Source organism: Ctenopharyngodon idella, chromosome 8 (genome assembly GCF_019924925.1).
Source record: "Ctenopharyngodon idella isolate HZGC_01 chromosome 8, HZGC01, whole genome shotgun sequence".
In the NCBI taxonomy this organism is placed as follows: domain Eukaryota; kingdom Metazoa; phylum Chordata; class Actinopteri; order Cypriniformes; family Xenocyprididae; genus Ctenopharyngodon; species Ctenopharyngodon idella.
The window spans coordinates 3355674-3377300 of NC_067227.1; the positions used below are offsets into that span (position 1 = coordinate 3355674).

Consider the following 21627-nt stretch of genomic DNA (forward strand, 5'->3'; position numbering starts at 1 on the left):
GAAATTTATCAAATTACTGATTTGATATGATAATCTGTGTGAATTAATTTACCCATTCAACCTGCATGCTATAGTGAATAAATGTTTGTGGGAAATTCCTACATTATAAGCGCGGAACATGTGGGAATTAGTAAAATGATGTGCAATAGCAAAGCCAAAATTCAGGCTCTGTCAGCTAAGGACAAGAGGAAAACCTATTTTCATTTCACATTCAATATAACAACAAACAATAAAGTAATAATTTATTTTACAGAAAAACTGTAAAATTACAATACCAATATTTATGGCTGTCTGATACAGGGAAAAAAAAAAAAAAAAAAAAAAAAAAAAAAAAAAAAAAAATCGCATCCCTGATTTATCTGCAAAGTGAAAGTGGTATTGTTTAGCTAGTGCTGTGTGTCATTTTATACCTCAATGACCTTTCCTCTGACTGTGCCGATCATGTGCTCTAAACACTGCGTGATTCCGATGTTGGCTCCACTGCCCACATGAACGTTAATGGGAATAACCTGAATCACAAAACAAACACAAAGTACAGACTTTAAAAATTACAGTTTTTTTTAAATCAGAAACTGAAGGGACTATGAATGCAAGAATGATAAATGATGCAATAGTTCATTCTCAAAATGACCTTACTCTCAATGTAACCAAGCCAACATCAGAAATTATTGTGGAGAACGCTAAATCAAAGTGTTTCGCTTATGATTTTGCATACCTTCCCTAGACAGGAGAGCTGGGATTGCCAGAATCTCATTCGACGAGAGGTAGAGAAGGCAGGGTTGGTTGGCCCTGATGGAGCTATCAGGATCAGTGGAGATCCAGGAAGTTTACTCTGAAAATATAAACATGAACACTCAGATTAGATTCAGAAAGCAATCAAGCTGTCCATCAGTAGTACAACAGACATTTTTTGTTAAAGACCTTTTTATTATAGAAATTTTCCACAAACATCCCTCTAATTATCAACAGGAATGAATAAACCAACAAAATAAAGCCTGGTACATACTGGTTTGTTGTGTGAGAGTACACCCACAGCAGGGTCCCATGGGCGCTTCAGGAGCAGAGAAAGAGCCTCAGCCCCTGCCGCTCCTGTTTTTACAGACGATGACAGCAACATCCTGTCAATCAGGGATGGTACCTAAAAGGGTAAATGTGGAGAGGTCATAAGAAAAGAATAAAAACAGTCTCCTGCTATGGAATCTACACACACACAGTGGTAATATGATAAGGCATCCCACCTTGCTTTTGAGTGTTTGCAGTACATCAAGGTAAGCCGCCAGCATAGCAAGACTCAAAGACTCCACAAGTGTGTTATGCAGCCACTGTGTCAGCTTTATGTCCCAGCCGACACTGGCCAGAGCATGGCGTACCTTATGAGCACATTTATCCACAGCTATCCTGCGTAGGACAGGTTCATTACAGGCCTGTGGAGAGCAGAGACATAGAGACTGAGAGAGAGCACGACCTGCAAACTTTCACAGAAGAATTTCTTTCTAATAGACTGTCACTGTCACTGCACTAGACTGTCACTAGGCTAGGCTACACAATGATAGAGTGAATTGTCAAACTGGTGGGTTGTGTTGATTGGTTAATGGCCAGCAGGGAGAAACAATGCTTAACTGCAAATAATAAAATCTAGCAATATAGTTATGATAAAAACAGACAGGCTTATCAACAATTAAAAAGGCAAAAAAAAAAAAAAAAAAAGATATTTAAGGTCTCTACGGTTTTCCACCAAAATAAAAGCTCTGATTCAACATTTGAAAGCAAAGAAAATAGGATATCCATAAATAGTAGGATTATAATTTTAAATTAAAATATATATATATATATATATATATATATATATATATATATACTTTAGAATCTAGAGTGACTTTTCCCTCTTTATACTAATGTGGAAATTGACTGTAAATCCACATTTTAGAGCTGATATTTTAAAAGTTTTGGACTCCCCCAGAGAGGTCATGTCTTTGTCATTCTTTATATTGCTGATGAGTTTGCCTTTTAAACTTGATAAGCCTGTCTGTTTTTAGGTTTCTTCGAGCGTTTTGGAGACGTTGCCACAGTTATTCTGGATTTAATCTGTCTCAATTTTTTTCTGTTTCTTCATGTAATCCCAGATGGACTCGATGATTGGTGAGTGTGGAGCATACCAGCTGTGTGTGTGTGTATAATATATATATATATATATATATATATATGTTTATACACACACATATACAGTAGTCAACATTTGAAGTGGATCAAAAAAAGTTAGTCAAAGTTGCCCTAAAACCTTTTTCTTAGGACAACTTAGTGCTTAGGACAACTTTGATTAACTTTTTTGATCCACTTCAAATCAGGCATAACATTATGACCACGTTCCTAATATTGTGTTGGTCCCCTTTTGCTGCCCAAACAGCTCTGACCCGTCGAGGCATGGACTCCACTAGACCCCTGAAGGTGTGCTGTGGTATCTGGCACCAAGATGTTAGCAGCAGATCCTTTAAGTCCTGTAAGTTGCGAGGTGGAGCCTCCATGGATTAGACTTGTTTGTTCAGCACATCCCACACATGCTCGATTGGATTGAGATCTGGGGAATTTGGAGGCCAAGTCAACACCTCAAACTCGTTGTTGTGCTCCTCAAACCATTCCTGAATCATTTTTGCTTTGTGGCAGGGCACATTATCCTGCTGAAAGAGGCCACAGCCACCAGGGAATACTGTTTCCATGAAAAGGTGTACATGGTCTGCAACAATGCTTAGGTAGGTGGTATGTGTCAAAGTAACATCCACATGGATGGCAGGACCCAAGGTTTCCCAGCAGAACATTGCCCAAAGCATCACACTGCCTCCGCCGGCTTGCCTTCTTCCCATAGTGCATCCTGGTGCCATGTGTTCCCCAAGTAAGCGACACACACGCACCCGGCCATCCACGTGATGTAAAAGAAAACATGATTCATCAGACCAGGCCACCTTCTGCCATTGCTCCGTGGTCCAGTTCTGATGCTCACGTGTCAGTTGTCCAGCCATCACAATTAGGCCCTTGTCAAACTCGCTCAATTCCCTACGATTTTTCCTGCTTCTAACACATCAACTTTGAGGACAAAATGTTCACTTGCTGCCTAATATATCCCACCCATTAACAGGTGCCGTGATGAAGAAATAATCAGTGTTATTCACCTTACCTGTCAGTGCTCATAATGTTATGCCTGATCAGTGTATATAAACACACACTTCATATAGGTTGAAGAAGTATACAGTCTAAGACTAGTATCATACAAGTCAGTGATAACATTACTTGGAGCATCTTTAAGAAACAGCATCTCATGGATTTGATTGATTATAAAACAGAGCTTGCGAGATAAACCCAGTTTTGAAAACTCACACCCTCATTGGCCAGTCTGCCAAGTCTTTCTGCCTGTAGGGCTTTTAATACTTTATTGAAGAGCTTGTTTTGAGCCAACGACCAGCCAGCCCTAAAACAGAACAGAACGGTCGTATCAGCAATATCTCAAACACATAAATCTCATGCAACAGTCAGACCATATAAATAACATTCCTGATAAAAACGAATGAACTGGGGTCTGTGTTGCTGAAAGATGCAACAAAAATATGAACGCCCTCATTCCCAAACATCTGTGATCTTGTAGTTAACTGACGGTAGTTTTTCTTACTTGTTGATGTGCTCTTCCCAATCATCAGGAGGAGGTGGTCCATCAGCGACGGTTCGTGCAAACAGAACATGGCGTTCACACTCGTTCATCACACTACGAGCTTTCTGATTGTCATAGAGAGGCATTGGAGTGGGTGTGACCGTCTCTACATCAATGGAAATGTCCGAATCACTGTAGTGGATAACATCACAACCCATTATATATTATCATGTAGTATCCCTTAACTGATAAATAGGTAACTAGCTTTGAAATGTGTAGGGCTCTGTGATTTCTGTATAACCTCTGTTTGCCCAAAAAAAAGGAATTTTCACATTTTCATTCGATTATATTTTATAAGATTCATTCAATTGTCTTAAGCCTTGTTAAAATTTTATGAATTCAATTGACACATTTGAACTCAAGAAGACATATTTGAGATGTACCCATAACAGATGTCAATTCCAAGTGTAAACAAGGTGAAAGGGTTAGTTCACCCAAAAATGAATCTTCGGAACACAAATTAAGATATTTTTGATGAAATCCGAGAGGTATATGACTCGTGCATGGACAGCAATATAATGAACACTTTTAAGAAAGGTACTAAAGACATCGTTAAAATAGTCAACGTGACTGCAGTGGTTCAACCTTAATGTTATGAAGAGACGAGAATACTTTTTGTGTGCAAAAACAAAACAAAAATAACGACTTTATTCAACAATCTCTTCTCTTCCCTGTTATTATCCTTACGCAGGTGCCACAGTAAGCACAGTGAAGGCTTCCGTGTTTATGTCCGAATGCCAGCTCAGTATTGGCCAAAGCTGTTCACGTGAGCAGCACGACATCACATGCGTGTGATGTTGACACAGGAGCCGGCCAATAATGAGTTGGTGTTCTGATGTAGAACACGGAAGCGCTGGACGTAAACAATGTAGAATGACACAGAAGAGAAGATTATTGTTGAATAAAGTCGTTATTTTTGTTTTGTTTTTGTGCACAAAAAGTATTCTCGTCGCTTCATAAAATTGAGGTTGAACCACTGCAGTCACATCGACTGTTTTAACGATGTCTTTAGTACCTTTCTGGACCTTGAAAGTGGTGATTATATTGCTGTCTATGGACGAGTCATATACCTCTCGGATTTCATCAAAAATATCTTAATTTCTGTTTCGAAGATGAACGAAGGTCTTAGGGGTTTAGAACGACATGAAAGTTCATTTTTGGGTGAACTAACCCTTTAAAGATACCCTGCTTCTGACAATCATCTAAAATAAAATACTCACACAGAAGGGTCCGGTTGCCGTCGAGGGGTGACGAACAGCATGCGGGTGGGCCGTGCACTGCTGGCATCCGGGTGGGCATTCCAGGGTTTGGCATAGCTGTGGTCAAGGAACACGAGGTCCAACTCTCGCTCATGAACCGACAGCTGGAAGAGCAGGGACGTTCCCATCCTTCGAGCCGACGTCTGGAAGTCTCTCTCTCCTCCAGGACGGAACATGGTCCCCTAGCCCCACACGGAGGCTCTGTGGTTCCCGCAAAAAAGGGACGCTTGCACCGTAAACATGAACCCTAGCATTAAACAATCCATCAGTATCAAGCAACCTGATAAACAGAACATTTGCACTTATGTGATGTTATTGTTATCAGTAGGTACTTTACAAAATTACAATGTATTAACAATGGAGAAATTATTATGGTAAATTTTTGTAGGTTAAAATTTGTAGGGGACTCTGCCTCTTAAACGTCAAGAAAGCTTCATAAACTGTTAGCAACAGCTTATGAGTCACAGCATACGGAAGATGTAGGTGTTGCAACGCTTAGCTTAGTTAAATGTTCATTTAACGTAGCAGTTTTAGTTGGTGGTTGACGCGCGCGTGCACGGGAAGCGGCGCTAGTCGCGAGGCTTCACGCATGGGCGTGTTTAAGGGCCCGCGCCACACAATCCGTCACATTCATGCCAGTTTGCTCCAGTTGAGCTTTTATGTCACAATAATCTACCTGAAATATCCCCAGTGTTACTTTACCTATGAAGCAATGCGTAGAAAATCTCAAACGTTTACGTGTCGTCATTACTGAGTTATAATATGGTCTGGCAGGCACTTAGCTTTGAGGCTAACTCATTAACTCAATACTCACTGTCCGCTATCACGCTCCTTTCATGTCATTTCGGTCCAAAGAACGATCTTCTGAATAATGTAAATAATACTGAAGAACTCGGGTTTACGAGACGAATAAAACAACAAACACCGACTGAAAATATCCACTCTATCAGTTACGGACGGCTGTCTTTTGTTATACTACCGCGCCACAGCGGATCAACGGAAAACCTGGACTGGAGTACATTCGGCGTCGGTGACTCGGTGTAGCTGATGGGGGCTACGTAAAACCCGGACTGGATTCACACTGTCACAGTGTTACACCACTACAGAGCACCCCCTTTGAAGTTGTTGTTGACCATGTTGAATTCTGGTGATTTGTTGTGATATTTTTCATATTGTTCATATTGCTTCTTTTAGTATATTTGGATTTCACTAAAATGTAATAACTATAATGAGCTATCCATTATTGGTTTAGCTAAAATGCTGGCTGTATAAAGGGGTAGTTCATCCAAAAATGAAAATTCTGTCATTTATTACTCACGCTCATGCCGTTCCAGACCCGTAAGACCTTCGCTAATCTTCGGAACGCAAATTGAGATATTTTTGTTTAAATCCGATGGCTCCGTGAGGCCTACATAGGGAGCAATGACATTTCCTCTCTCAAGATCCATAAAGGTACTAAAAACATATTTAAATCAGTTCATGTGAGTACAATGGTTCAATATTAATATTATAAAGCGACGAGAATATTTTTGGTGCGCCAAAAAAAAAAAAAAAAATAACGAATTATTTAGTGACGGCCGATTTTAAACACTGCTTCAGGAAGCTTCGGAGCGTAATGAATCAGCGTGTCGAATCCGCAGTTCGGAGCGCCAAAGTCACGTGATTTCAGCAGTTTGGCGGTTTGACACGCGATCCGAATCATGATTCGACACGCTGATTCATTATGCTCTGAATCTTCCTGAAGCAGTGTTTTGAAATCGGCCATCACTAAATAAAAAACGGCACGAGGGTGAGTAATTAATGACAGAATTTTTATTTTCGGGTGAACTAACCCTTTAAAGCAGGGATGGGCAACTTCGATAGTGACGACCCAACAAACAGAACGTTGGCACAACGTAGCTAACCCTCTAACAACGTTTTAACAACGTTGCCAAAAGGTTGCTATAACTACGTTACGTTGTGAAGGTTGTTACAGCGTTGTCACAATGTTGACATCTGACCACCGCTCAGTTCCATTGCTCAAGGTTGCGCTTGGGTGTCTGGACTACCACTGGACGACGTGTACTTGTCACTGCTTCCTCTGGAGCGCGGATTTTAAATTTCCACGACCGTTGAATCGTCTCTTCATCGAGCAAGGAAGAATATGTGAGTATTGCTTTTATTTTATCCCTAAATAAGATATGCAAATATTCAAACACAACATACACTTTCCGTGTCTAATGTGACATTTATTTGTCTACAAACTGAACGAAATAGAACAGAATAGTCGATAATTCCGGTGTTTGCGATATAATGTAAAATTTACCAGTGTAATGCTACCTATTTCTTTTAATTATGCAGATGAGAACGTTACAACGTCTACTGGTCAGGTAAATGACAAATATTTCAACATCACGCCAAAAGTTATAAGCCATAGTGAAGAAAAAATGACTTGAGTGATGAATGAATTTTCTTACTCATAGCTTTCAGTCAGGCGACTGGAGCAGAGACCTGGAGGGCAAAACACCTATAGAACCGCAGGACAGGCCTGACAATTTTCCATCTGTTTCAAACAACAAATATTACATCGCGTCTCAAAAAAAGGTAAACAAAATATGTGAGTAAAATGCACGTCCATATACAGCACCTGCTGCAGTATTTCAATCACTAAACAGTAGAGTACCTTAAAGAACTAAAACAGTGAGATTAAAAGATAAAAATTCTTTATAAAGCTTATTTATGATGCATACTATATACAGGTGAGCAGATGAGCCCAGAATATGTACGCCACACACTAACTGGGCAAGCAGATGAGCCTAGAACATAAATGCTCTCTCTCTTTTTTTTAGGCAATATCAACACCATACAACAGGCCCTGCTCTCCTCACCAAGAACAAGTAAGAATTTATCTAAAAAGATTTTTATTTTTATTTTTTGACTGTGAACTATAACTTTGTTGTCATTTGTCTGTAACAGCAGATAGTAGTATTATTAACAATATGATTCTGCATACTATTTTCAGCACCCAAGCCATCACGGACATGGAAAGTTCTTGACATCTTGCCAAGAACTGGATTTTTTGGTAAGCATAAATAGATAGGCAGATTTACACAATACACTATATATCAAAAATGGTTGTAATTGACTAATACTGTATGTCATTGATCCAGAGATGCTAGGGGGGACTATGGAGCAACTATACATACATTCAGTGATGCCACAGTAATTTAAGTAATTTCTCCTTTAAGGTAATCTTTCTTTTGGTAACACTTTAAAGGGTTAGTTCACCCAAAAATGAAAATTCTGTCATTAACTACTCACCCTCATGTCATTCCACACCCATAAGACATTCGTTCATCTTCAGAACACAAATTAAGACACTTTTGATGAAATCCGAGTGTATCTGATCCACACATAGGCAGCAGTGGTGGACAGTAATGAAGTATTTTTACTTCGTTACTGTACTTGAGTACATTTTTCAAGTATCTGTACTTTACTGGAGTATTTTTATTTTGAGCAACTTTTACTTTTACTTCACTACATTCCAAAGCAAAAGATCATACTTTTTACTCCACTACATTTCATAAAACATATCGTTACTCATTATTTTAAAATGAAGAAATCGTCACATGTTCAGAGACGCAAAAACGGTGTCCGAATCGTGCACGAACTGATTCTTTTCAATCATCCTGTTAAATCGGTTCACAAATCACATCAACAATTCATTCGCGAATTGGATTGATTGTATTGCAGCTGTTCTCGAGTCAAGTCAAGTCACCTTTATTTATATAGCGCTTTTTACAATGCAGATTGTGTCAAAGCAGCTTTACAGTGATAAATGGTATATAATTTTGTCTGCACAGCAGCTCTTAAAGAAAATGCTGTCAATGTAGGCAGATGCAAAGCACTGTTGAATATCAAATGTCAAATGATCAAGTGTCCCCAACTAAGCAAGCCAAAGGCGACAGCGGCAAGGAACCCAAACTCCAACAGGTGACATCAGGTGGCAAATAGGTGTTAAAATGGAGAAAAAAAACCTTGGGAGAAACCAGGCTTAGTCGGGGGGCCAGTTCTCCTCTGGCAAACAATGCTTTGTTACGATTCAGGTAGCTATCATAAGCCCGATAGGATCGCAACATTCAAAGTATTTATTCCAGTTCAATCCATCGTATTCATCACGCCGGTATGGATGGTTTGTTGAGGAACTGTGTTAACAAGTCAACAACTCACTGATTCAATGATCCGTTCAGAGCGACTCTCCAGTAAATGAATTTACAAGTCTGACTGAAAATTAGCCATGAACTGGGGGATCCTCTGAGTGCGTGCGCGACTGATGGTGAAAAGTAGGTTAGCCTACTAATGTTGAATTTTAGGATGAATTATTGTAACCGAAAATCCTATTTAGGTCCGTTGTTTTTGAACTAAATCTGCTGTAAAGGGCGATCTGTTTAAGCCCGCTGAAATGCTTTAATGCGACACGTCCACATCAATGTGTCTACAGATCGCGAGCTCGATTCAATCAGATGAAATCACATTTTAAAATTAACTTGCCGCTTCAAATAACGATTGTATCGATTACATCGTTACGGCACTAGGAGGCGACAAGTGACTGTTAAAATGTATTTGACATTGAATGATTCATTCAGAAAATTTGTTCAAAAACATTGATTCATCCAGTAATGAAACAAGTGAAATAGTTATGAGTGAGTCATTAAATCATTCATTCAAACCCATTTTTTAAAATTAATTAATTAAATATTTTTAAATAGACTGCAGCAATTAATATTTTGTCCTCTAGTAAATAATTATACGCAATTTTGTTTAGTTGTCTATTCAGAATCATGGGAGAAGCATGATTTCTATTTGAAAGAAACAAATAAAAATCTTGATTCTCATTTTATCCAGAATAGTGCACTTCTAACACAAATTAAAATAACACATGCACGTTCATCTTCCCCGCTGCTGCAGCAATTTTTTAAAATGTTATGTATTTAGCCCTATATGTTTCATCTGTTTTTATATTGTTTGTCAACACACATTACATATCTGAATCCACTAATCTTCCATCCATACTGACTTGTGCTGGCTATTTGACAATTCATAATCATTCATAATTATTTTGAGCAATAGGATTATATAAAATATATAATATAAAATAAAATTATATAAGTGGCCTATATAAAATTACAAAATAATCAGTGCTTTTTTTACTTAAGTACATTTAAAAATCAAGTACTTTTGTATTTTCACTCAAGTAAAATTGAAAAGGAGCACTAAATACTTTCACTTGAGTAATATTTTATGATACGCATCTGTACTTTTACTCAAGTACTTGATTTGTGTACTTCGTCCACCACTGATAGGCAGCAACGTCACTAGACCTTTTGACGTCCAGAAAGGCAGTTAAACATGGTTAAAATAGTCAACATGACTACAGTGGTTCAACCTTAATGTTATGAAGTGACGAGAATAAGAAAACTAAAATAACTTTATTCTACAAATTTCTCTGTCCCGTCATTCTGCTACATTGTTTACAATTAGCGCTTCCGTGTTTACGTCCGAACGCGGGCTCAGTATTGGCCGGCTCTGGTCACGTGAGCAGCACGATGCATGTGTGTGATGCTGACGCAGAAGCCTGCCAATAATGAGCCTGCATTTGGACGTAAACACTGAAGCTCTGCAACGAAAATAATGCAGCAGAATGACAGGGCACAGACAAATTTGTTTAATAAAGTTTTTATTTTTGTTTTGTTTTTGCGCACAAAAAGTGTTCTCGTCGCTTCATAACATTAAGGTTGAACCACTGCAGTCACGTTGACTTTTTTAACCATGTTTTCAACTACCTTTCTGGACCTCGAAAGATGCAATGATGTTGCTGCATTCGTGTGGATGTGTGGATCAGATACCCTCGGATTTCATCAAAAATATCTTCATTTGTGTTCCAAAGACAAACGAAGGTCTTACGGGTGTGGAATGACATGAGGGTGAGTACTTAATGACAGAAATTTCATTTTTGAGTGAAGTAACCCTTTAAAGTTTCATTTGTTAACATTAGTTTATGTAGAAGTAACTAACATAAACAATACATTTGATACAGTTTTTATTATTCATCTTTACAAATGTTAGTTAATAATATGTCTGTTCATCATTTTTTTCTTATTTGTTCACAGTGCGTTACGTACACCAATTGATTTTAAATATGAATTTGTAAATGTTGAACTTAACATTAAAATAAAATGTTGCAGAAGTATTGTTCATTGTTGCTTTATTTTAACTAATTTAGTTAACCAATGTTATCTAATGAAACATTAGATAATATTGGTTAACTAATTGGTTAACATCTTTTAAGAATGGTATACAATGGTGTACAATTTTTACAAAGTCGTAATTTGTAAGCCATCTACTAGTCATTTAACATCTGGCTTTGACAGCTAGTAGAGTATAACCATTAGATGTAAAATTATGTTATTAACACAAAATAATTCTTTTAAATTTCTGCAACACACCAAACATGGATGACAAGAGTGAAGGACAAGGTTATGGCTCATCAATTTTAAGGTAAGAAAAATAGAGCCTTTTTGCAAAAAATAATCAGAATTTTACCTTTTTGAGATCACGCGCACAGGACCTTTTAAGAAGACTAATTTCTCCTGTCTGCTCACTAGTCACTCTGGTCAGTCCCGGTCTGTCATGTCAAGCTCCGATCTGCTCTGTTCTCTGCCCAGTTTACCTGTGCCTGCAGTTCAACTCTCTCTGGTCCCAGATGTCTACAGGTTTCGGACTCATGCTTCAAGGTTTCTGCGCTTGCATCTCTCCTGGATTTGTTGATCTTTCCTGAATTCATTCTGGTTACCAGTCTTTTCACCTGTCCTTCGACTGTGCTCACCTGTCAGCCATGTACAGAGCCCACTTTTGTTCAATAAATGTTCTAAACTGCCTTTGCTGTTTATTTTTTATTTATTAAACTATATATATATATATATATATATATATATATACACACACACACATATATATATATATACATGCTGTCGCATATATTACATGCTTTTATAAATGCATACCTTTTGAAGGATAATTAGAATATCATATGCAGTTTTAATAAAGTTCAATTATGTAACCTTGTATGTCATTTTTACTCTTCAAAGTGTACATTTGCAGGTGTTGGTTATAATTGATTAATTTATTGCCCGTAAATAATAGTAAGTATAAACAATATATATATATAAAAAAGTATTATATAGTGATCTAATATCGAGTGATTAAAAATTAATCACGAAATATAACACGCAGAATGGGAAATATTTATAATCTACCATTAAAAAATAAGTTGTCAGAACGTCGTGTCGCAGTTGCGCAATGTTGCGTAATAACGCTGCTACAGCCCTGTGGCGTCTTACAGTTCTACGTTGTCACAATGTTGTGGGCACGTAGACCGCGACGTTGCCATAGTAGAAATACAACACGCCACAGACATTGCCACACTGACATTATAATAAACACTAGACGCCCTATTGGCCGCTGGACCGTACGTCAACGGCTCCGCCATATTGTGCGGGGCATCGTTCCCATAACGCGCATAACTGGAAATGAGAAAAACGCCTGCTTCGTGTGGCTGCTTGGGGCTGTACAAATCGCTGCACAATTGAAAACAGGGAATGACCTTTCACAGGTAAGACTGAACATTTGTTTCTGGTTGTATTTGGTCATTATATAATTATATTGATAGTAGTTGGCCACCGGAGTCAGTCAGCGATGTCGCTAGTTAGCTATGAAAGTTTTTTGAAAGAGTTTACATGATTTCTAATATAGTTTTAGCTTATCTTTTTTTATAAACTAAATTTCCTGAAGTTTAAATATGCATCTTTATTTTATTTAAACTGACTTTTATGACAAGTACTCGTTTCGGCTAGGTAACTGATATTTTGTGAATCTTACTGTAAAGTTAGTTGGCTAGTTTCTCACACATTGAAGGTTTCACAAAGACAAAGAGTTGAGGAGATAGTGGGAAATAGCTATAAGAAGTTTCCCGACTCATCTACAAAGAGTAGGTTTGTCTTCTTAGATTATTTAATAGTTTGCCATTAAATGGTGATTTGTTTATATTTTTATTTCCTTTTTAGCCCGTTGCAACCAGGGCTACACACGCCTCCAGGAAAGCTGGAGAGCCTGTCAGTGCACTGTTCTCACCATCTCCAAGAGATTGATGGAAAATATATAGCCTTTTGTTGTTATTATTATTATACCAATACTATATTATTATTGTAGTCACTATTTAATTTACTATTTTTATTATTGTCTATATTATTCTGCAATTGATATTACATTGTATTTGCGATTATTATTATCATAATACCAATACTATTATATTATACCACTTGAGATTATCAATCTAGTTATGCTGTTATATTCTTGTGTATATTCTGTAAATGTTACTACATATTCTATTGCTATTATTATAGTATTATTATACTATATGCTATTATCAATATATTATGATATTATTGTACTTATACTATTATATAATTGTACTATTCGTTACTATTTTATTTGCTGTATATTGTTTGTTTATTGACAATATATACTTTATTATTGACTATATTATTATATTATGTACTACATAAACTATTTCTTATATATAGTGTATAACAAACTATTTACTATTCTCACTTTCTTATATTTACTATTTGCATTGCACTGTAGTTGTACCATATAATTACCATAAAGGATCCATCAGTTATCTTTGTTATTGTGTGTTTTGGAATATCTATCTGCAAATATCTGTATCATTTTAGTGCTATAAAAATACAGAAAGCAGCCTGTGTGATTTGTATTTGATGATTTATTTCATTTTCTCAATGGTGGTCAATTCTAAGCTCAAGAAAAGCTAAAATTGGGTTAAAGACAGAAAATGCCTTTTCCACAATAAGAAAACTTTATTTCATTTAATGTGAAAATTAAATTATATCTCAGTATGGGCGTTTTCACAATTCTTATGCAAGAATAAAGCAGCCAAATACATGACAAGCCTGAGCTTTGACTATTTCTTATTAAAATAAATATTTTATATGTCTAACTATAGAGATTTTAAGTAACTAGAACTTTTTGTACACCACGTACATTATAAACCACTGAAATCGGTTGATAAATGTAAACGTTATTTTTGTTTTCATTCAGAAAAACCGCAGCTCGTCCGTTTACTTGCATTTGTTAACAGCTCAGTCTTGCCCCGCACAATATGGCAGACTCATTGACGTATCGCAGCAACAGGTCCAAAGAGGCCAATAGGGCGTCTAGTGTTTATTATAATGTCTATGTTGCCACAACGTAAATGTGTTTGCTGGGCAGTTGCCCATCCCTGACTTAAAGAAACACTCCACTATTTTTGAAAATAGGCTCATTTTCCAACTCCCCTAGAGTTAAACAGTTGAGTTTTACCGTTTTCGAATCCATTCAGCCGATCTCCGGGTCTGGCGGTAGCACTTTTAGCTGCAGCTTAGCATAGATCATTGAATCTGATTAGACCGTTAGCATCTCTCTTCAAAAATAGTGCAGTGTTCCTTTAATATAAGAGGTAAATCATACACAGTACACCGAGTTCATTCACCTTCTCTTTATTTAAAATCATGGTCATGGTCATACAGTGAAAAAGCCAAAAGGTCTGGCCCCTGAACACCAACTCTGTATGAGAAGGGGTTTGATGGAACCCTAATTTTCTTCACCCATGGTGGATCACAAAAGAGACACTTTGCAGAATGTACAAGCTGCTCTTACTTTCCACCAAGATCTGTGGGTTACTTTCTGTGCTTGCAAATGAATCAAACACATTGCAGTAGTGTATTTTCCTTTGTTAGACACATTCTACCTTGTTGTCTAACATTATCTCAATATCCACAATTTTGCTTTCATATATTGAGTATTAAAATTCTTGGTCTGGCTTGGCTGAACTAGCTTGTGTTTAAGGTCATAATGTTGGCTATTGAATATGCTAAGGGCAAAAAAAGAGTTCAACATTTGTTAATACACAGTGAGGAAATCACTTGGGGCTGACACAATCATAATATAATTGAGAAATCTGTAAGAATATCAGTTAACATCTGTTGCGAAAGTGATTGTGAAACAGCCTGCTGTTGATACAATGAAAAATACTTAACTTTAGATAACGATTTCACAATGAACCACAAATTCAGCAACCAATAACCATACAATAAGACTACAAATATTCACAAAAATAAATTTCACTCATTCTATATCCATAAAGGTACTAAGAGGCTCATCATGCATACGTTGAAGACATGAAACGTATTTTGCTGCACAAAAGTGCAAAGGTCTTCTTTTAAACAAATTGATCATCTGTGCTCATGTGGTTTGGCCAGATGCTCCGCCCTCTTCTGTTTTGTTTAAAAAGACCTAATGTGCTATGACTGCATTTCATCAGACCATCATCTGCGCTAAACTTGCAAAAATGGTAAGTTTAATAATACTACTCATCAATACAGAATTTATGCATAAACATTTACCTTATGTTATGTATACCATTCTTTTCTGTAAGTTTCTAATTTTCTCTTTACAGACATCTTTGGCTCTGGTTTTGGTATTTTGTGCCTTTGTCTCTTTAAGCGATTCTTACTGTTTCCATGAAAGATGTAAAAGCAGGTAAATAAAAACAAATACACATAATACCATATTTTGCACTCACATATTGTGAAAGAATATTTAATGCACTACTGAGACATTTTAAAGTCTTTTAAAATCAACATGAAGTCAAAATTTGGAATACAAGTGCATTATTCATTAGAGCGTCATGAGTTAATTATTGCCCTGCTGTTTTGCAGCAAAACAAATATTTAGGTGAAATATCAAGATTTATAAATGTTTCAAGGAAACTGTATATATAATGTCCTAACTATTAACACAATTACTTTAAATTTTTTATAAAGGGGCAAGATATTGTACGGATGCAGATGATAAATCCCAGCATCCAGTAGGAAGTACTTGGACAAACAACAGATGCATCCGATGCACATGCTCCTCCAACATGATGTCATGCTGTGACATGTAAATCATTTAACATGTTAATTGTGGTCAAAGTTTAAATTGCAACTTTACCATTACAAATATATTTGAATACATGACATACAAATTTCACATAACCATAACCACATTAACATAAAGACATTATGGAAGTAATAATGAAATAACATTTACTTAAGTCCTACTTAAGTGGATAAAACATGATTAAGTTTAACTAATGGCATTTAATATAAAGTATATTATTTCCTTAAGTACTTTTTTTTTTAAGTATACTTCTTTTTCACAAATGTTTTTCATGTTGCGTTCATCTTTTTTGTATTAAAACAGCTTCATATCACAGTTTTCAGGTGCTGTATTTGTAACACAATTTTCATTCATGTTTGCAAACTGAGGGATAAGCTGAAATTTATTTCTGTGATTATGGATAGCATTTTGTGCATTTTATAAGTCAAGAAAGTTCCACTAAAGTAATATGTGCTTTTTGTTGTAGGATGGGTAAACCCATAATCAAGACTGGAGGCTGCATTGTGAAGTATGATTACAGAACATGCACATTTAAAGTGTTTCATCCAGAAGATCCCACCATTATGTGTTCCTATGGTGCTGTTGGAAAATAATTTCCAATGATTGAAAATACAAATCAGTGATGTGTACGTATTTTGACTAAAATGAATATAAACTGCTTTTGGATCCAAACTGGATTATCAATTGTAATTAATAAACAACTAAAAAAGGTTAAATCTTGTTAACCAAAAGGTCTAGCATTCAAGGCTTTCCTTCTTACTTTTATCAAAGAAAAAGCTCTTATTTTTAAATTAAAGCTAATAAGAGAACATCTTATATCTGTAAAATTAGTTTATACCTAGCACTTGTCCATGTATAGAGGCCAATACATGCTGGAAGATAATTTTACTGTAAAATTACGAAAATATAAAATAATTTTGTAAGGAAAAAGTATGAATTACATTCCAGTTACCTTATTGTTTATGATTTGATTGTATTGTTTACTAATTAACCGAATTATTAAAATTACTAAATTGAATTAAGATTTTTGTGTGTTTCTAATGATTAAATAAAATATTCTCATTACACATCACAATAAACTTTTGTGTGAAAGGAACATTTATAACCCCACTTTTGAAAACCAAAAAGGAAAAAGAATACATAGTTTAAAGGGTTAGTCATTAATTACTAGGGCTGGGACAATATATCGATGCATCGCAATTCGTGGATCTTTTCTGATATTTACCAAATGCATCCCAAATCGATTCTGAGCTTAGTGTTTTAATTTCAAATTTTTAGGCTATTTTTTGTCCGCATGCTCAAATGCTCACGAAGAAGAGCGCTCGTGAGTTCGGCTGAGTCTGAGAATGTATTTACACCTCAGAATGCTTTTAGGATGCGAGATTAATGTAAACAGACCACTGTAAACACCCTTGTAGTTCGCTTCAAACTTTTCAAAATTTATGAATGATTATTTTATAGAAGATTCAAGTGGTGTGTGTAAGGAATTGGAAGGAAGCAGAGTACTGTTTCTGTCTGTTTCTAAAGCATGCAGTGCCATCTGCTGTTGAAAACTAAGCTCAGAATAGATTCGAGAGAGAATCGCGATACTTATGGAAAATATCAGAATCGATCCAGAATCATTTCTCGATTCGCAATGCATCGATGTATTGTCCCAGCCCTATTAATTACTCACCCTCATGTCGTTCCACACCCGTAAGACCTTCGTTCATCTTCGAAACACAAATTAAGATATTTTTGATGAAATCCGAGAGCTTTCTGACTCCTCCATAGACAGCAATATAATCACCACTTTCAAGGTCCAGAAAGGTACTAAAGACATCGTTAAAACAGTCGACATGACTGCAGTGGTTCAACCTTAATTTTATGAAGCGACAAGTCTACTTTTTTTGCACAAAAACAAAAAAATAACAACATTAACAATCTCTTCTCTTCACTGTCATTAACTTTACACAGGTGCCGCAGTAAGCACAGTGAAGGCTTCCATGTTTACATCCTGAATGCCTGCTCAGTATTGGCCAAGTCTGATCACGTGAGCACCACGACGCATGCATGTGATGCTGACGCAGGAGCCGGCCAATAATGAGTCGGCATTCTGACGTAGAACCTGGAAGCGCTGGATGCAAACAACGAGAATGACACAGAAGAGAAGATTATTGTTGAATAAAGTCATGATTTTTGTTTTGTTTTTGTGCACAAAAAGTATTCTCGTCGCTCCATAAAATTGAGGTTAAACCACTGCAGTCACGTCGACTATTTTAACAATGACTATGTTTATGTAATGATGGGCTGACAGCGTGAGGATCCATTTGCAGTTTCTTTATTGTAACAACAAAGCACAAGGCAGACAAGGGCAAGACAGTAGCGGAAACAGGAACAGGCTTGGGTCGAGACAGGCGGCAGAGATACAGGGTCTTACAACAGGCAGAGTTCAGGGCAGGCTGCAGGCAAACGTAATCCAGGAAACAGGCAGGGTTCAAGGCAGGCGGCAGAGGTTCACAGAAGATAAACAGTCCAATCAATAACAAGGTAACAGTCCACAAGAAAACGCTCAGTAGTGATCACCGGGGCAAATCAAGACTTCACAGTGTATGGATGCGTGTGTGCGTCTTAAATAGTGTGAGTGTGATGCAGTGCAGGTGTGTGCAATCAGTCCCAGGAATGAGGGCCTATGGGTAACGTAGTCCAGAAGGAAGTAACTCAAAACTCAGGTGATGGCTCCCTCCGGCGGCCGGGAGGGGGAGCCGCGGGAGCCGTATTCGTGACAGTTTACATGTGCACCAATAATGCGATTATTTCTCATAATCAGAGTAAGATCTTAATCGCAATAAGATGTTTACATGACACAAGCAGAACTCTTCACTCAGTTTATATGCAGTTTTCATTACTCTGATTATTCTCTAATAATACCACACTCAGATAGGCATACAGTATGCATGTTACCGGACATTGTCTTAATCTACTTACATCAAATTCAAAATACATTTTTATGGACGTCCTGGATATTTTTTGGCGCCACGATGAACACTGCAATGCCAGGTTTGCCTACGCTGCCGTCACATTCTTCGCACCGTCTGGAGCAGAGACTGCACAGCGAGTTGTGTTGACAGAGTTCATCGATTTGGTGAAGAGAAAACTTCTGAATAATGTCACGGAGTTCATTCGTGAAGTTGTGTGAACAGCACGGCATCCGTGTACATTCGAGCACATGCGCACTTTGGTCAGAGCAGGAATAATGCGATTAAGGCGTTTACATGCCTGTATATTGTGATTAAAATTGGCGTACACCACCTTTAATGCGATTATGCTTATTACGATTATAAGCTTAATCGCATTACTTTAATCAAAGTATTGCGTTTACATGAGGTAAAGTTTAATCGCAATATTGCCAAAATCCCATTATAATCGCATTATGAGAATCCAAGTAAACGCACTGAATGTCTTTACTACCTTTCTGGACCTTGAAAGTGTTGATTATATTGCTGTCTATGAACGAGGCACATACCTCTCAGAATTCATCAAAAATATCTTAATTTGTCTTTTGAAGATGAACGAAGATCTTACAGGTGTGGAACAACATGAGGGTGAGTAATGGGTGAGTAATTCAGGACATAATTTTAATTTTTGGGTGAACTAACCCTTTAAAGGAGATGTCTAATGCTCTTTCTTGCATTCTGACTTATTTACACTGTTAAAGAGTTGGATTCTCATGCTAAACATGGTCAAAGTTATTTCTGTGCCAAATACACTCCTATAGGATTTGTATAAGTTTCAGAAAGTTTTTTTCGAGTATGGACCTGTACAACATCATAAAGGGCAGAATTCCTTGTATGGACACTTCCCCAGGAAGAGCGCACGCACACATCAAAAAGAGCGAGAGAACAAAAGCGCGTCCCTCAACGTGCTTCGTTCGGGTTACAGAAGTCGTTGGCAGCACTGCACAGGACTTGCTCGAGAAAGATTTGTCATTTTGTTTTTAGACCACGAAATCTACAATGACACCAAAGAAGTGTTTTTTTTTTTTTTTGGTTGTGTGGGAAAGATAACCTTGTTCAGCTTCCCGAAGAACCCAGTGTTAAAGCTGCACTATGTAAGATTTTCTGTCCGCTAGAGGTCGCTAGAGGCCTATTCAAAACCAAGGCATAGCTTGATGACGCCAAGTTTGAGCGCGGAATCTTGGGACATGTGGTCTTCACCTATCCCAATTGTTTTCCACCGGCTGTGAGCTAGATGGCGGGAGAGTTCGAGTTAACAAACATAGCAATTCAAGCTGTTTTGTTTTTTTTATGATATAGGCTACACTGTAAACCCAAATAAGTTGGGCTAGTTTGAAAAATTTGAGGTAATCAGTTATATCAAATTTTTTGAGTTATGATGTTCCCAATTTTAAGTAAGCAGAACTACCAAGTTTTGAGTTTGTAGTACTCATGCATGTTAATGCTCTTAACTTGAAGTACTGAGTTAGCTAACCCATAAATTTTTTAGCAATTAACATAAAAGATTTAGTTAATTAACTTTTTTATTTTGAGTTCTTGCAAATCAAATGAGTTATTTACTTCACTATAAACTCAGAAAATGAAAATCCTTGATCATTACTCCAAGTAATAAGACAGACAAGCTGCATTAATCAACACATTTTTAGACAATATTGGACCCACATCTGAATAGCAGAACTACAGAAACGTGAGTTAGCCAGTTAGCAGGAGACAGACTGGTGTACGTTACACAACATAACATACAAAACTACGAATTTTGACAGATTGCTAGAAAATATAAACATGAATTATTAATCATACTTACAGGTTGAGATTCAGAGGAACAAGCTGGTCCAAATAAACGTTTTGTGAATCCTGCGTAAAACTCTCCAAGGTTTGAGAAGCAGTCGTCAGTACAATGACGGGAGCACAACAAAAGACTACTGCTGTGGTATTGTTGAAAAAATGAATTTTCCCTGGTGTCTGCGCACGTAATAAGTGGGTGGGCAATATTCTAATGTTTTGCTGTGACGTCACAACAAAACGGCTTGGGATTTGGTTTACAGACGACTCGTTTAATTGACTCTGAGTCAACTCTTACTTTTTAGAGACTATATAACTTTATATACGGTGCACTTTCAGATTTAAAACTTTGCAGGATGTTTTCATTCACTTAGAGCTATGTTACACACTACATGAAAGGTAATTTTCAAAAATCCATAATAGGGATACTTAATTTTAGCATTTACTCTCCCTTTAGAGTGCCATGGGCAAAGCAAGCTGGGAAGTAGAAATCCCAGCTAATTTGCTCAATTTAAGTTTGTCCTACTCAAAGCAATTAAGTATTTTGAGCATTAGGGTTTACAGTGTATTTCACACGTTTTTCATGTTATGTTTAAATAAGTTTCATAGGTTAGAAATGTGTTGTGAGTAATGCATTGTCCAAAGATGAGATGGCAAGTTTAAAAGTTGAGAACAGAGAAATACACTCACACACACATAACATATTTTAAAATATATATAAATGTATCTTTATTTGCAACAGCTAACAGCAATAATAAGACATTTCTGTTGTAAGAACAGCTAATCAGCCGATGGACACCATGCTGCATTGTCATGGGAACATCCCAGGTGAAGATAATGAAGAAATTACGTTGCT

At 36.9% G+C, this 21627-nt stretch overlaps 2 protein-coding genes and 2 long non-coding RNA genes across 10 annotated transcripts in view; 3 read left to right on the forward strand and 1 right to left on the reverse strand.

Annotated features, from left to right (window-relative positions):
- The window catches only part of kansl3 (KAT8 regulatory NSL complex subunit 3), a 30222-nt gene extending 24241 nt beyond the window's left edge, over window positions 1–5981 (reverse strand). The window contains exons 1-8 of one of the 3 annotated variants that reach the window (XM_051902543.1): window positions 5771–5981; window positions 4918–5203; window positions 3659–3829; window positions 3370–3460; window positions 1239–1424; window positions 1007–1138; window positions 716–832; window positions 411–509 (exon numbers count right to left, since the gene is read on the reverse strand). In XM_051902543.1, coding sequence (XP_051758503.1) covers window positions 411–509; window positions 716–832; window positions 1007–1138; window positions 1239–1424; window positions 3370–3460; window positions 3659–3829; window positions 4918–5132 — 1011 coding nt within the window. In that variant the 5' untranslated portion in view covers window positions 5133–5203; window positions 5771–5981. Of the gene's footprint in view, window positions 1–410; window positions 510–715; window positions 833–1006; window positions 1139–1238; window positions 1425–3369; window positions 3461–3658; window positions 3830–4917; window positions 5204–5770 lie in introns of those variants that run through there. The other 2 variants (XM_051902544.1, XM_051902545.1) reach the window with 2 other exon arrangements.
- Window positions 5902–11872, forward strand: LOC127517223 (uncharacterized). 5 transcript variants are annotated; one of them, XR_007931213.1, is made up of 9 exons: window positions 5902–6103; window positions 6967–7101; window positions 7297–7325; window positions 7419–7539; window positions 7785–7832; window positions 7958–8017; window positions 8106–8183; window positions 11459–11493; window positions 11601–11872. It is a non-coding gene; the product is annotated as an uncharacterized LOC127517223 (long non-coding RNA). The 5 variants fall into 5 exon arrangements; XR_007931214.1 differs by having other exon boundaries at window positions 5955–6103; window positions 6981–7101; XR_007931211.1 differs by lacking the exon at window positions 5902–6103 and having other exon boundaries at window positions 6184–7101.
- Window positions 11873–12217: 345 nt separating this feature from the next.
- LOC127517224 (uncharacterized) lies at window positions 12218–13956 on the forward strand. The gene is made up of 2 exons (XR_007931216.1): window positions 12218–12607; window positions 13059–13956. It is a non-coding gene; the product is annotated as an uncharacterized LOC127517224 (long non-coding RNA).
- Window positions 13957–15235: 1279 nt separating this feature from the next.
- Window positions 15236–17011, forward strand: LOC127517221 (small serum protein 2-like). Its single transcript, XM_051902548.1, has 4 exons — window positions 15236–15403; window positions 15509–15591; window positions 15876–15993; window positions 16460–17011. The coding sequence occupies exons 2-4, from the start codon at window positions 15573–15575 to the stop codon at window positions 16584–16586; spliced, it is 264 nt and encodes an 87-aa protein (XP_051758508.1). The 5' UTR covers window positions 15236–15403; window positions 15509–15572; the 3' UTR covers window positions 16587–17011.
- Window positions 17012–21627: the final 4616 nt, after the last annotated feature.

Coding starts and splice junctions, on each gene's coding strand:
- LOC127517221 (XM_051902548.1), top strand. Junction 15,994..16,459: donor ATGATGTCATGCTGTGACAT/GTAAATCATTTA, acceptor TTTTTGTTGTAG/GATGGGTAAACCCATAATCA.